The sequence below is a fragment of the Silene latifolia genome, chromosome 1, assembly GCF_048544455.1.
Source record: "Silene latifolia isolate original U9 population chromosome 1, ASM4854445v1, whole genome shotgun sequence".
In the NCBI taxonomy this organism is placed as follows: Eukaryota; Viridiplantae; Streptophyta; class Magnoliopsida; order Caryophyllales; family Caryophyllaceae; genus Silene; species Silene latifolia.
In genome coordinates, this window is record NC_133526.1 from 91,118,556 (window position 1) to 91,134,417 (window position 15,862).

General features: G+C 38.6%; 1 protein-coding gene across 1 annotated transcript; it reads left to right on the forward strand.

Moving 5' to 3' along the window:
- The first annotated feature begins 9,493 nt into the window (after positions 1-9,493).
- LOC141607718 (uncharacterized) lies at positions 9,494-15,650 on the forward strand. The gene is made up of 8 exons (XM_074427073.1): positions 9,494-9,702; positions 10,069-10,518; positions 11,099-11,241; positions 11,353-11,601; positions 12,639-12,773; positions 12,989-13,171; positions 13,896-14,057; positions 14,945-15,650. Exons 2-8 carry the CDS (start codon positions 10,110-10,112, stop codon positions 15,395-15,397), a joined length of 1,734 nt encoding a protein of 577 aa, XP_074283174.1. The 5' UTR covers positions 9,494-9,702; positions 10,069-10,109; the 3' UTR covers positions 15,398-15,650.
- The last annotated feature ends 212 nt before the right edge of the window (positions 15,651-15,862 follow it).

Consider the following 15,862-nt stretch of genomic DNA (forward strand, 5'->3'; position numbering starts at 1 on the left):
ATTAGAGTTCATTTGGAGTCGGGTCAAAAACCGCTTCATTTTCTAATAAACCGTTTAAAATGCCGAGTCGGAATGTCCTAGAATATTCAGGATATATTTATTCCATAAATTTAATTTTACACCTTTTGGCAAAATATATCTCGAAAATCTTATAAGGAAGTTGAGATCTACCGCAATTCCATCAAAGAAACGTGGAATTCTTTCTGCCGCAGGAGGAAACCTCTGGGGAAAAGACGTAGCACCTACTGCGCCTCTTCTAAGGATCGCAGCAGCTGCTGCGCCTCTTCCCCAGCCCTTTTCATAACTCTTCATGATTTGTTTCCAAAGTTTGAGTCATTCCATAACTCTTTATATTTTCTAGTATAAATAGGGACCTTCATCCCACATATTTTTCACGCGAGTGTCCGCCCTTCTCTTCTCACTTTGCATTCTACGATCGTGCTCTAAGCTTTTGACGTCTACGTGCTTGTTCAATCGACCACGTAAGCTCAGATCATTCTGAATACCAGTCACATTGCATGACCGACCAATTTGACCACTACACATCAATCAATTTAATCTAAATCCTCTCACGAGGGTACTTTCTTCATACATTAGAGTCGAGCAATCACTAAAACGTTAACTTAGTTAATCTCGTTTCGTCAAACATGTAAGTCTGAGGGTGTAAATCCCATCTTTATTACTGTATTTCATTTTTGTATCAACTAATGTAAGATTTACGTCAAAAGCATATTTAAAACCGATTTATAAAACCCTTTATTAAACCCTCTTTTACGGATTAATAGTGACCAGATGTCGAGAAGAAACGCAGCAACTGATGCGCCTCTTTCTGAGGCTGCCGTAGTTCTTGCTTTTCTTCTTCTTCCTCTATTCATTGTTGGTTTCGTCTTTTCTCGTTTTTCGTACATAATAATTTGTACAAGTTCTATTTCACTATTAATAATTATCACGTTTTATTCACGGTTTAAATCCCTTATAATCAATTATTTGCGGGTTTTCGCCATTAAGTCAAACCCGGATTTTAGGGACTTGATTCGTTCATATCAAGTTTCTGAAATTCGCCCTTGTACATACTTTTTACTGTTTGTTTCCAGTTTGTCTAACTCGTTTCCGTTTTCGTAAATAACCTAATTAATTTGTAATTAATCCTAACTCGTTTATAATTAGTTTTAATTAGTTTTAATCCGTTTTAACTTACGTTTATCGCTTTTATGACACTTTCATATGTAAATAATATGTTAAATCACTTTCACCCGAGTCCAATATCGATAATCAATCATTAAAATTACCAACGAACGTAAACAACCCGCAGTTCTGACTTCACAGTCAGAATTCAACTCAGGAACAGACGCAGTGACCACTGCGCCTCTTCCAAGAGATGCAGCATTGTTGCGCCTGTTCCGGGGTGACTTCTGTCCCTGAACTCCGTTCTTGCTTTGACCTAATCTCTTAATTAATTAATCAACTAATAATCGTATTATCACCTCTAATCTGTTTATTTTCTAACCTTTTATTTTCCTTTCTTTTCTCAAATCATCCGTCTTAAGTATATTTTTGACGTAAATCATGTAACCAATTGTAATTCATTGTAATTTTAATTATCATTATTTATTTCTCGTATTATTCATTATTATGTGTGATTTATTTACTTGTTTTCAGATGTAATTAATTCTAAACTCTAATTCGATAATAATGAGTGCTAAATTACGTGTTCACCGACTTAGTTAATATTCACATGCTAGGACTAAAACGTTGTTTGTTGCATTGCATGCATATAATCGACAACATATCAAATACAAACGATTTCCCTAATCATTAGTAGAGGCCGCTATCGAGGCGGGCAGGATTAGGTGTTCAGTAAAAGGACTTCCTAATACGTATCCTCACCCTTACTCCAGATCTCTGTGAACATCCGTGTTCATTGGCATCCACGAGAGTCATTCTAGACATAGAATGCTAAGGGTAACGACTTCTTAGTGTCTATGTCACTACTTTGTGTCTTGACATGACACGAGGTATTCGAACGGTTCCAATTTCCCATAAAAATTGGTGGCGACTCCACAAATGCAAACGCTTGTTCCCAAGTTCCCCGTGGGCCCGTGTCCACAATGAGAAATAAAATGATAAGCAATTAGGAAAGGTAATAGGAAATGACAAGTTCGAAACTTACCAGACTCCTCGCCATCCTGTAAGACAGGTGGCTCTCTGCCGCCCAAATGAGATATCTACCATCCAATTTCTCGGCCTACTCGGGTGCACCCACTAGCTGACGGCCCCCTCGTCCCACGTTGGCCCTCCTCGGGACCTCCTCAGCCTCCTCCTCGATCACCTCATCTCTCTCACCCTCTACGTGAGCAAGAGAAGGGTCAAAGTCTACGTCCATGAGAGCCCTCCCCGACGTAAAAGGTATGTCACATGCAAAATCAAGGTAAACCAGGTCGTGTCAAGTCACGACAAGCCTCGGTGAGGTCATTTCAAGCATTTCCAAGCCCTAAAAGTGGCTTTTCTCGCCATCTTTGGCCATTTCTTTCGAAACCCGACCACTCATGTGGTAGGTTGGGGCAAGTCAAGTCTAAGTTCAAGCCTAGTTGCGGGTTTGAGTCGAAAATTCGGCAGCATTTTGCTATAACAGTGATTATGCCCTAGAAAAGTGTCCTGAAAAATTTGTCACAAATCGAAAATCCGACATAATAGAAAGTTTACCCATTACACAAGGGTTCCAAAACACAAAGTTTCATCAAAAATGGACAATCCTAAGGCCATTTTCAAAGCAATTTTCGAAACAGCTGAGAAACCGTCGCATTTTCGCTCAAATGCTCAATACTTGATGAAAATTCAAAAAGAATACATGGTTATGTTCCTAACATTGCCATTTATCCATTTCTGATATCAATTTTATCAAACAAATCCATTAGAGGCAAAACCCCCAATTTTTCGACATTAAGGGAGTGGGAACCCTAATTTTTTCGGCCCTAATTCAATCAAAAATGAGAATTAAAAGCCAGAATGTGATACATACCTCGATTAGTCATGATTAATGGCACGAATTGATCAAGTTTTGACGAATTTTGGTTGGAATTTGAGAGAGTTTTGAAAGAATTTGTGTTTTTGTTATTATAAATAACACACGATTTTAGTCGAGTTTTTACCCAGACAGGGACAAGCCCAGGAATTGACGCAGCAATTGCTGCGCCCTTTTCAAATGTCGCAGCTCTTGCTGCGCCTATTCCCCAGCGTCTTCCCAGCTCAAAATTTGAAAGTTCGTTGTAAGTTTGTTATTTGTGGGCCCAAGTTTTGTGCGCCTCTTCTCCAACGCCTTATATCATATATTTGGTCTTTTTAGGCGTTCTTTTCGTCCGGACCCGTATTTTTCTAGACGGACTGTAAAGCCATCACGATGTTTTATCTCCCAGCAAGGATTTTTGTTGAACCCGCTTCGCAAGTTCATCAGTTGTTATTGGGATTTCGCTCGTAACAACGAGCGGATTTCCAGCGGTGCTTAGGACGCGCCACTATTAGTCAAGCCTCTTCATTTTCCCCGGCGGTGTTTTAAGACACACCTCTGTCAATATATTTATTATCCAGCGAGAGTTCATGACAGCCGATGCACTTCTCGAGAGATGGAGTTTATTTGAAAGCACATGCAAGCAGATTTCCCAGAAATGATTCAATCCAGACAAAGTCATCCATATTTTTCCCAGCGCAGCAGTATTTTGCAATATTGCTCACTCAAGATTTCTTCTATGACGATCAAGATGTTCCTAATCGTCAATATATTCCCCAACTAGAGTTTGCTTGAAACCGACGCAAGCAGATTCCCCAGCAGTTTCTACCGACGTCCTGCTGCCCTCAATATTATTGTTTCCTCTCAGAGCTCGGCAAGGGTGTCGTTCTCCAGAAGTTCTCATACCAGCCATCATTTTAGGTTCCCAAACTACCCAGGTTCATACACCTAGCTCTTTAGGGTCCCACGCCCTAGCACAATCCATACATATTCTTTTAGGTCTTATCCTCAGCTCCTACGCAACTCCGGAGACCTCTCGAGAAAGAAGTCTCAGGTATGATTTCTTCTTATGGCTGGCGAGCTTCCTTACGTAGTCTAATGGACTTTAAACGACCCTCCCTGATAGTCGATAGTCTCTAAAATGTTCCCGACAACAAGTCCTTGGTTCAGACCCCTTGAGCCGCCTCGCGTCGCCATAGTCGTCAGGTTGTAATCTTCGATTGACCTGATGGCTATACTTTGACTTTCCGCTTGTCCAAGCCTCAGTCAAAGTTGGGGCTCTGTAGATACCTCATTTCTACACCTTCCGCTAACCACCCAGTGATGATTGGGCCGCATGTTTGGTACACGGAACGATTTATGACAATCCGTAAGTTTATCGTCAGGTGATAGCTCAAACACTTGTGTCTACCCCTTGGTCGTCATTTACGCGCCGATACGGTCGTTTTGACAGTAATTAGAGTTCATTTGGAGTCCGGGTCAAAAACCGCTTCATTTTCTAAGAAACCGTTTAAAATGCCGAGACGGAAGGTTCTAGAATATTCCAGATATTTATTCCATAATTAAATTTTATATCTTTTGGCAAAATATCATCCATAAATCATATTTTAAAGAATAATGGGGTAGAGATCTACCGCAATTCCATAAAAAAACGCGGAAATCTTTCTTCCGCAGGAGGAAACCTCCGGGGAAATGACGCAGCAGGTATTGCGCCTCTTGGAAGGACCGCAACAGCTGCTGCGCCTCTTCCCCATCCTGTTTTCACTGTTTACAGAATATTTTCGTGATTTCTTTCCAAAGTTTGAGTCATTCCAAAACTCTTCACATTGTTTAGTATAAATAGAGACCTTCGGTCTCCATATTTTTCACGCGAGTGTCCGCCCTTCTCTTCTCTCTTTGCATTCTAGACCGTGCTCTAAACTTTTGACGCCTACGTGCTTGATCAATCGACCACGTAAGCTCAGATCATTCTGAGTTCCAGTCACGTTGCATGACCGACCAGTTTGACCACTACACACCAATCAATCAATTAATCTAAAATCCTCCAACGAGGGCACTTTCTACATACATTTGAGTCGAGCAATCACTAAACGTTAACTTAGTTAATCCCATCTTTTTTATTGTATTTTATTTTGTATCAATTAATGTAAGATTCACGTCAAAAATACATTCAAAACCGACTTTAAAAACCTCTTTACAAAACTGTTTTTTACGAAACAGCAGTTACCAGACGTCGAGAAGAAACGCAGCAGCTGTTGCACCTCTTTCAGAGGCTGCCGCTCCTCCTGCTCTTCTTCTTCTTCCTCGGGTTTCATTAGTTTTGTTCCTTTAGTTTTATTTTCTTATTTTTCTTTCTTTCTTCAGTACATAAACCATGTTTTAATCATTCCTTTCAATTATCATGTTTTGTTTCGACTTAAATCCCTTATAACTCGATATTTGCGGGTTCTCGTCATTAAATCAAACCCGGATTTTGGAAACTCGATTTGTCCATATCAAGTCTCTGGAATTCGTCTTTTGTACATATTTTCATTGTTTAATTTCAGTTCAATTTCTTTCAAAGTTCGTTCTTTTGCGTTTCCGTCTTCGTAAATAAACCCAATTGGTTTTAATTCGTTATAATTCGTTTCTAACCAATTTAATTAGTTTTAATCCGTTTTTATCGCTTTTATGACGATGTCAGATGTAATTAATATGCTTAATCACTTTCACTTGAGTTTAATGTCGATAATCAATCGTAAAACATACCAAAGAACGCTAACTACCCGCGGTTATGACTTCACAGTCAGAGCTCAACTCAAGAACAGACGCAGGAATAGCTGTGCCTCTTCTAAGGGATGCAGCAGATCCTGCGCCTGTTCTGAGATGAGTTCTGTCCCTGAACTTCCGTTCTCGATTTGACGTAGGCTTTAATTACGTAATTAATTAACTATTAATTTTAATATCACCCTTAATCTGACATATTTTGTCACTTTAATTTTTACCTTTTTATTTTATTTTCTTTTCCTCAAATTTTCGTCTTGAGTGTAATTTTGACGTAAATCAATTAATCCATTGTAATTCATTGTAATTTTAATTATCGTTATTTATTCATCATATTTATTTCTGTATGATTTATTTACTTGTCTAATTAATTCTAATTCCCAATTCGACATAATTGTTTGCTAATTACGTGTTCACCGACATAGTTAATTCACCTGCTAGGTTTAAAACGTTGGATGTTGCATCGCATGCATATAATCGACGACATATCAAATAAGAACGATTTCTCTAATCATTAGTAGAGGCCACTATCGAGGCGGGCGGGATTAGGTGTTCAAATAAAGAGCTTCCTAATACGTACCCTCACCCCTTACTCCAGATCTCTGTGAACATCCGTGTTCATTGGCATCCACGAGAGTCATTCTAGACATAGAATGTTAAGGGTAACGAGTTTTTAGTGTTCATGTCATTACTTTGTGTCTTGGCATGACACGAGGTATTCGAACGGTTACAATTTCCCATAAAAATTGGTGGCGACTCCACAAATTCACGCTTATTTCAAGCGCTTCCGTGCGCGCCGCGGGTGGCCCATGTCCACACCTCTCTTATGTCGGGTTCCACAGAGGGCGAATCAAGGGAATGAAGCCACTCCCGCAAGTGACTCCACTCAGCCGAGAACGCACCTCGTGAACATCACCAACAACCATCACAACACCAACACCAAACTCCAATCCAACAACAACAGATAATCACAATATCAATCATACAAACAATCACCACACAATCTTAAATCAATTAAATAGTAAACCGAGTAGGGAAACCCTACCTTAGCATAAACTGCAATGAGACAATCAAGCAAGCTAAAATGGCTCCTCTACGAAGTATTCACCTAACAACAATCACATAATTCCAATTACAACATGCCAAAATTCCCTTTCCCCCAAATCATAAACTAGGGCAAAACCCTAAAAGACCAATTAATGAAACCTATGAAATCAAGGCTTACCGACACAATCGACGCAAGGAAAGATGAACTAGACTCACAAACGATCCAGCACTTGAGAGAGATATTTCGAGAGGATTAGAGTTACGTTGTAAGTTTAGGTTTTGTTAAAATGATTAAGAACTGTAAATCCCGTTTTATATAACTCTAATCCTTTCTAAATCAAACCGCGGAAATAACATCGTCAGACCGGATACTCGGTCGAGTATAGAGTATACTCGGCCGAGTATCCTCTACTCAGTCGAGTATTCCCATGCTCGGCCGAGTATTCCTGTACAGTAGTCTGTCCAGAAACACACGACACACTTACTCGACCGAGTAAGCCGTATTCGGCCGAGTAACCAACTTAGAAAATCGTAGTAGATAACGCTACTCAATAATGCATAGAAATGCGTGCAAAAAGATGGAATAAATGCATATAAAAGGCACGCCTCAACTCTCTTCATCCCGGTAGTTGTTTTTTTTTCCATTTTGGGTGTCTTATTCATTTGGTTGTCTTTCTATTTTAGGAATGTCTTTGATGGGCAATTGAATTTTCAACATTCAATTTGGTCCACTTGTCATCTAATAATTGGACCTCTCCTCTTTCCTTGGTCTTTGTATCAAAACCAAAGGCAAACAAATGAACGGGACGGAGGGAGTACTATACATTTCATCACTTTCCGTCTCATTATAACGTTGTTAATCAACAATTAACATGATGCAATGTCGTTTAAGGAACAAAATCGCGTTTTAACATCTTTATTAGTGCATTGTAAAACTCACCCATAATTTTTTAAAGGGTTATTTCATGAGAATAATTCAAACTAAGTCTCATCTTCTCATATTAATCCAAACTAATGTTTAACTGAAAATAATCCTAACTTTTGCACCATTTAACTTTCATTGAACTAGTCCCATAATTGACTTTATACACCCGGTTTCCCAACATGTGATAGTATAGGCCCACTTTTTTTTTTCTTTTTTTTTTTTATTTGTCCTGATTCTTCTTCAATTCGTCTTCTTCCTTTGAACAATAATGTTAATCATCATCATCATCATAATGAAACAACTTTGTTTAACACCACCAAACCAACTACCACCACTCCTCCTCTACAGCACAACCATATGATAACCCCACCACATCCCCATACTACTACTACTACTACTACTACTACTACTACTACTACTACTACTGTCAACCATTTCATCCACAAACTTCAACACATCCATACACAGACTCCTGCCCTCGACGTTCAGCGCAAAATGGAATTTATGTGAAAGAGACTCCACCTCTGCCGGAACCACTGATGATTTGGATAAAGGAGGACGACGAAGGTATGTTGATGGAGGTCATAGATCTGAGGCTTTTGCAGGTCGGATAAAACGTCATAAACTTTGGAGATTTGTTTGAATTTGGGTTTCGATTCGCATTTGTTAGTATGGTATTTATCCGGGTGCCAAATTATAGTGAGATGGAGGTACGTTGGTGGTTTTGTTTGATTTGGGGGGAAATTGGGGGAGATTGTGGTGAGTCGGTTCTCACATGACCTGCAATTGGCGGCATCCCGGCAGTTTCCTATTATTGTTGGGTTGTGGCTGAGATGTGGCGAGGAGTGATGAAGAGGAGATGAGGGAATTGGTGATGGAGATGGGGTGTGAGTTCTGATTTTGGTGTTTGGTGAGATTAAGGGGATTAATATTGGAGATGATGAAGTTTAGGTCGGTTAATTAGGATGGTTTCCCTTCCGCAGGTTCAATATAAGTAAAATGATGCAATAGTTAAGATTATTCTCAGTTAAATAGTAGTTGTGATTAATATGAGAAGAAAAGGCTTAGTTTGGATTATTCTCAAAAAATAACCTTTTTTTAAAACCTTATTCAAAATGTCATGTCACGATTCGGTTCGGGTCCTACCATTTCGGGATAGACATTTCGGGATCTATCGATTTATCAATTTAACTTTTAGATCGGTTTTGGTTCACAAATTTTCGGGTTTTATCTATTTTCAGATAAATTGGATAGATTATTAGGGTCTAGACAACTTTTGCCAACTCTAGCAGAATTCAACTCCAACTAGTAAAATAATCGGAAAAAATTAACCCATTAAAGAATTGGGGAGCAAGAGTAGACAAAACCTATCTCAAACCCGAAATGATTCGAGCCGATAATGACCCGATTCAATAATAAAGTCGTTAACAACCCGACCCGTCAAATCTATCCGAATGGCTCGGCTGACAACGACCCGAACTCGACCCAACTCGAACCCGAGCTATGAATCGATTCGACTAATCCGATCCATAAGTGACTCAAACCCAGATCAAATGCAGTCACAACCCAAAGGACCCAAACTCGATATGACTCGATCAATAAGACCCGACTTGACTAACCCGATTGCCACATTAACTTTTGAGTTTTAATCTATCTATTTTATTGGACTCGTTTTTTGTTTGAGACGAATAGGAAGAAGTTTGGTGGGATATGTGCTCTCTCAAATAAGAATGGATGAATTTATGTGGTTTCCCAAACTTTGTAGGGTCATTCTTCTCATCCTCGGTTACAATTTTTATGATGAAAATCAGTAAAATCGATTGTCCCACTTAAGCCAAACTCTGAATGATAACCTCACACTGAAGCATGATGCATTTCATTTGAAATCCCTGTATAATAATCTGCTGTTTCCAAACCACACTGCCTTCTTCTTCTTCTTCTTCTTCTTCTTCTTCTTGATAAGGTAATATATTACTACTGCATGATTGTGAGAATTTGTGTTTTTCAAATTTGATTTCTCTGATGAAAGATTTGCGAAATTGCTTTGTTATATCGGAATTATTTTTGCTTCTAATTATTTTCATATGAGTGTGGAATTGTGTGATTAAACCTAAGTTATATTTGCTGGTCTGAACAAACTGTTGGGTTCTCTTCTTTATATCTCATTGCATTTTGAGGCTGCTACCATTCAATGACGATTCGAAAGGATGATTCATTTCAGCCGACCCCAAATCATTTTAGGATTAAGTGTCTGATATTGTTGTTTGGTATTGTGGACTGGTGTTTGTTAATCATTGTTAAGAAAGTTGGAATCTTGTATGTGGAATAGGTGGGGAATTGCTGTTTCTGGATGAAGTATTGAGATTTTAAATGGGCTTAATCTCAAATGGGTGCATTTATAACCTACATGGTGGCGGTTCAACAATTAACTTAGCTCCGGTTATTTCTATGCCTTGCCTGGCTGTACATTATTCAAACCCTAACCTTTTGGTTCATTGTTCGGGATGGAGTCGACCTTTGATTGTGTTTCATAATAGACATCTTGGCTTTTCTAAGCTGAAAGTTTCAGCTGACCACCAATCGGGTGAGGCTCCGTTGGTTCAAAAATTGTCTAAGCCGTGGCTCAAATTCCCTCGATGTCTTGTTGAGCTTTCGGCCTCTTCCTTGCTTTTTGTTGCTCTTGGCATCTTTACATTGTCATTCACGAAGAAGGGATGTACTGCACTAGCTGCTGTTGATACTGGAAGTCGACCTGTGCAAGAGGAAAGTGTTGGGGAAGGTATCTTATTTAAATCAAACAGCCTTTTACCTTACAGATCAGAGGTTTATTGCTGTGCCGTGTTATATTATCGTATAGAGAAGTAATATCTATTAACAAGAAATTAGAGGTCATATCGCAATTTCAAAACCGACAATGATCTTTTGCATTTGAATTCATCTGTAGGACTGATAGGACCAAATTGTTGTAATTGAGATGATCATTGAATTAATCAAGTTGTTTATTAGTTCTAACAAGATTATAAATTTTGGATAAGTTAAGTGGATAAGTAATTCAAGATTGTAAGTCAAAAGAGCCTTTTTAGTGGAATTTAGTCATGTTACATGCAGAGAGACTTGGGTTCATCCTACTCCTAAGCGAATTCTATTTTGCATGAGACTGTATGCAAGGATTTAGTCATTTCTAATGTCTTGCCATGATCATAGAAATATGGGACAATTCACGAGTTCTGTTGTGTCAATATTCCAGTCGCATAGGTGTAATTTTTATGTTCCTTTGATAAATCATTTTCCTATGCCATATTCCACTTGTCTGTTCTTCCCTTAGATTTTTGTCATATGGTTTGCTTATGTCCATGCAGATCAAGTTATAGAGAATGAGAAAACTGTTGAAGATGAGCAGTTACATCAAGAATTTGAAACTTGGAAGTCCAAGACCTATGCTTTGACTGTCCCTTTACGTGTGGTAGCGGTTCAGGGCTCTGTGCCACCTGCATGGATTAAGGTCTGCAGATTTGCTTCTTTCTTTTTTCTGTAGTCGCTTGCTAGCTGGAACTGAGTCTTTTTCTATGCCATTTGTCACTGGAATATTCCTTGCATGTTCCATGATATGCAGGATTTTATTCAATCTCAAGGAAGAAGATTAAAGATAAGTGTGCAGTTCCGTGGAAGTCTTGAAGACATCTTTTCCGAACTAATAGGATCCTTAAGGAAGGTTGATGTTTCTCCAAAATCTGTTTTAACAGCTGATCTCATCACCATTGGCGACTCTTGGCTTGATCTTGCAATTGGCAAGTCTGTAATTGAGCCAATGCAAATGGCAGAGGACTATGACTGGTTTAAGGGTTTACCAGATAAATGGAAGGTAAAGGCATACTAATGTGGCTTTTTTCAGCTGTCGCATTGTTCAGAAGCTTCGTGAAATGTTCAATGTTGCCAGCATGTTTCTCTCCAAATTTTCCATATGACGGTTTAAATATTAAAGTTTTGGAACAATTTGGGCATCCTCAGTCCTCGCTAATGAAAATATCGCTTTTTACTTTGTTAGGGGTTTTACATCTTTCCCCGTAAGACTAACATTTGGAATAATTTTTTTTCCTTAAAATCATCGCTCTACTTTGATCAAATTTTACAGCTTTTTGTAAACCTTTATCTTTTTTCATTTCTCCAATTGAGCCAGAAATTCACTAGTCTTTTTGCTAATATGATGGAATAAAGCAAAATGTCTAGATCGTCCGCACTTCTTATATAGTGACGGTAGCTATCAAGCACTCACGTCAATTATTATTGTTATTGTTGTTGTTGTTGTTGTTGCCTGGTGTGAGATCGTCTTCACTTCTTATTCTGGAGTTGGCCTATTTAGTTAGATTCCATATTTGTATGTTGTTCCACTTACTCCCAAGAAACTAGGATTTTTGCGTAATTGACAATAAATAGGAAAAATTTATAATGCCGGGAATTTAGAAAAAAAAAAACTTGGCTAAGACAGGCATACGAAAAGGGGTTTGGGCCGGTTGAGGACTTAAGTTTTTCGGGTAAGCAATAAATTTTTTTAGTATTCAACAAAGCTGTAGAAGTTCAAGCCATCCTAACATAGGATGGTCGTACCCAAACTTGTAATTTGATGTACACTCCATGTTGTAGCCAATTTTTTAAAATTATTCTCCATCAAGTATCTATTTGCTTTGTTCTCCATTCTCCTTGGTACCCTTGTCAATAAATGTTACGTACTGAGAGAAGCTTGCCTAAGTGGACATCTATGTTTTGGGGCAGTGATAGATTATAAGCTACAAGCTCTATGAATATCCTTGTAAATTGACATCTCAGGATGATTTTTAATGCATAGTGTAACATATAACCTTCTGGTTTACATATAGCTTGCTTTCACTTACAAAGTCTCAGGTTTATTTGCGTAGGAATAACGAAGGGAAAGCTGACCCTGACGGCAGAACGTGGGCTGTTCCATACCGATGGGGAAGCATGGTCATAGCATACAAGAAGAGCAAATTTGACAAGCTTGGTTTTGCTCCAATAGAGGTTTGTTTCCAATAGTTTTTTCTATCCATGAAACATGTTATTCATCATCTTTACATGATCTAGAGGTGGAATACGTCAACGTGTAAAAAGCAAGTTGTGACAAACTCGAGGTTGAACACGCCACCATGTCATAGTGCATTACTAGGACTTGTGACTCTACTGCTATACAAGGTCAAGATGATATCAGTACTCATATATCTGCTGTATCCTTGCAGGATTGGAAAGATTTATGGCGTCCTGAGCTTTCAGGTAGGATTGCGATGGTTGATTCCCCGCGAGAGATCATTGGAGTGGTGTTAAAGTATATGGGAGGATCATATAACACAAATGATATTAACCAAGATATTCCTGGTGGGGTAAGGGCTGTACAGCAGCATCTTGCTATGCTTACAAAGCAGGTATGACGCTGAAGAAGATTAAGATGGGAAAGAAATGTAGTTCCAAGTTATATATTGTTGCATTATTAGGGAGTCGGAGACTATACAGCTTGAAATCAAGGATTGATTATGATAAAAAAAAAATTTGGGGAGGAACTTTGGCTTTTAATCAAGGTTTTCTTAATGTAATTTGATGTGTGAATTAGTAGTCCTCTTACCTTCTGCCTTTGAGGATATCTTGTTCGTTTTTACCCTCGTCTTTTACCTTCTTAACATAATCCTTTTACTTATCAAAAGAATAAAATAGAAAATGCTACAGATGCAACATATTTTGCTTTAACAGTTAAGAGATGGTGTTGGTATTCGAATCTCGGTAGATGGAAACCCCAACCAACATGCACATTGACTTTTTTTGGCTGAATACTAATGTGCCTTGTTACTTATATAGGTATTATCTCTATATTGTTGTCTGGAGTTAGTTTGAAGATACAATGTTTTTTAATATTTTTGTTTGGAATTCCGGATTCCAGTTAGGACCATATCTATGAAAAAGAATCCTTGTTAATTTTCAAATTTATGTGGCGTTTTTCTGTTGCTTCCCAAGTTTTAGACTCATAGTATTATGAAAGACGATTATTTTTTGCTGTCATTACAAAACGAGCTTTGCAGTTCCACAGCTTTACGTATGGACAGCTGTCATGTTTTTCTCAATTTAAATAATCACTCAGCAATTGCTCGTATGTAGGTCCTGCTATTTGACAGTGCAAATTATCTAAAAGCCTTTAGCGTGGGTGATGCTTGGGTTGCTGTTGGATGGAGCAGTGATATCCTTCCTGCTGCCAAGAGACTTTCAAATGTTGCAGTTGTTGTTCCCAAATCAGGAGCTAGCTTGTGGGCTGATTTATGGGTATATCTCTACAGAACTGACATCTTATAATTTGTCTGAAACTGACCACTTTAGCTAATTCCTCTGAGCAGTCTAAGCCTCTAAGGTGATAATTTGACTTGACAGATGCTCAACAATTGAATCGGTTATGTTGGGCATTCAACATCCGCATATGGGTTTGTATGACACCTAAACACTTCATATTAAGCCAAAAACATAAGGATATTTACATAGGAAAGGCTGAGACACTACACTTGAACATGCACCTATGTTGGATTCTTCTAACAAGACTTGGTATCACAGGTTGTAATAGGTTTGTGATAGGTCTGGGTAATAATCAGATTGTTTGGACTTTGGAGTCAACTGTGATTTTGAGGTCAGATTACTATGATAGTACTATTGGTCAAAGGAAAGTACAAGGTCCTAGCGGTGATATTCTCGAAGGGATTTCATAGATCAATAAATGAACTCACATAATAGAGATGTAAGGTCTTAAGCATGGTTTTAAATCTCGATTTGAGACTTAAAATTGGCCGTCGCGGCCTGATCTAAGTCACCTTGCTATAGCTTTGGTACCTTGAAAACCATGATCGCTTGGACATGACGATGTAGAGGCTGAGGGCTTGTAGAATGTAGATGATAGATCGCCGATTAAAATCCTACCTTTCCTTATATTGTACTGCATTGTGCCTCATCTTGCAGTGTTTGAATATTCTTAATTTTCAATGGTAAATTTACCAAATATTAAGTTAGATCAGTTCTTTTTTATATTGCTAATCTGCCATTCTGCCTGATGTTTTCAGGCTTGAAGCTGAATGGGTGATTACTTGTTTTGTTGTTTGTTTAAGTTTGCATAATAACTCGATAATTAGGTTTTTAACCTTCTATATCACAAACTAAACTTTCAGGCTGTCCCTGCCACAACCAGATGCCCACCATCAGAGAACCTCGGTGGACGAATCCGAGGGCCGTCTCCATTGATTTATCAGTGGTTAGACTTCTGCCTACAACCTGCTCGAGACCTCCCCTTCAAGCAAGGAGTGTTTCCCGGTGCTTCTCCAACTGCCTTAGAGAACTTACCATCAGATCCCTCTAAACTTCTTCCAAAGGGTGCTCCAAAGCTAGTAACCAACCTTGTTGCTGGGATGCCACCTCCGGAAATCTTGGCCAAATGTGAATTTTTGGAGCCACTTTCCGAGACTGCTTTGTCAGAATATAGATTGTTGATTTCTACCATGGAGAAACCCGGTCATGGACCCTTTCGACAATTTTGTTTTACCATATTCCAGGATACTTGGTCAAAAATTTTATCACTCAGAAAGGAAATAGGTGAATATGGGTTTCCAGTGAGGAAATTGTAGTAGTGGGAGAGACGACGCTGTTAGTCACCCATAATGGTAGGATCTAAATTTGATGTGTTTTGAAGTTTCGATCTTTGTTTTCTACTCCATCTCGAATTCTCGTTGTATGATTGAAATGGAGCATTCTTCAGTAAGATTGTAGTATTGTAATTACTGAACAGTTTATAACGTCTCATGTTGTATGGATATAAAGTGTTGTCAAACGAGAAAGGTGATTGTTCCATCTGTCGAGGCCAGCTCTTTTGTTATATCTTATCAATTAGTCTCACTATGAACCAATAAGAATAAAGAAGTTGCATTTTCTGTTCGTCCTAGGGTTTTCCTAGGGCTCCGTCTAAATTTCTTGGTTTTTGTCTAAAAATCTTGGTCTTTCATCCTCTTGCTCGAGGCTTCTCTCGCGATTTCTATCGTGAGGTTGGCTCTCTGTTTGTTTTTTCTTTTCTTGTTTTCTTTGCTTCGTTTTTG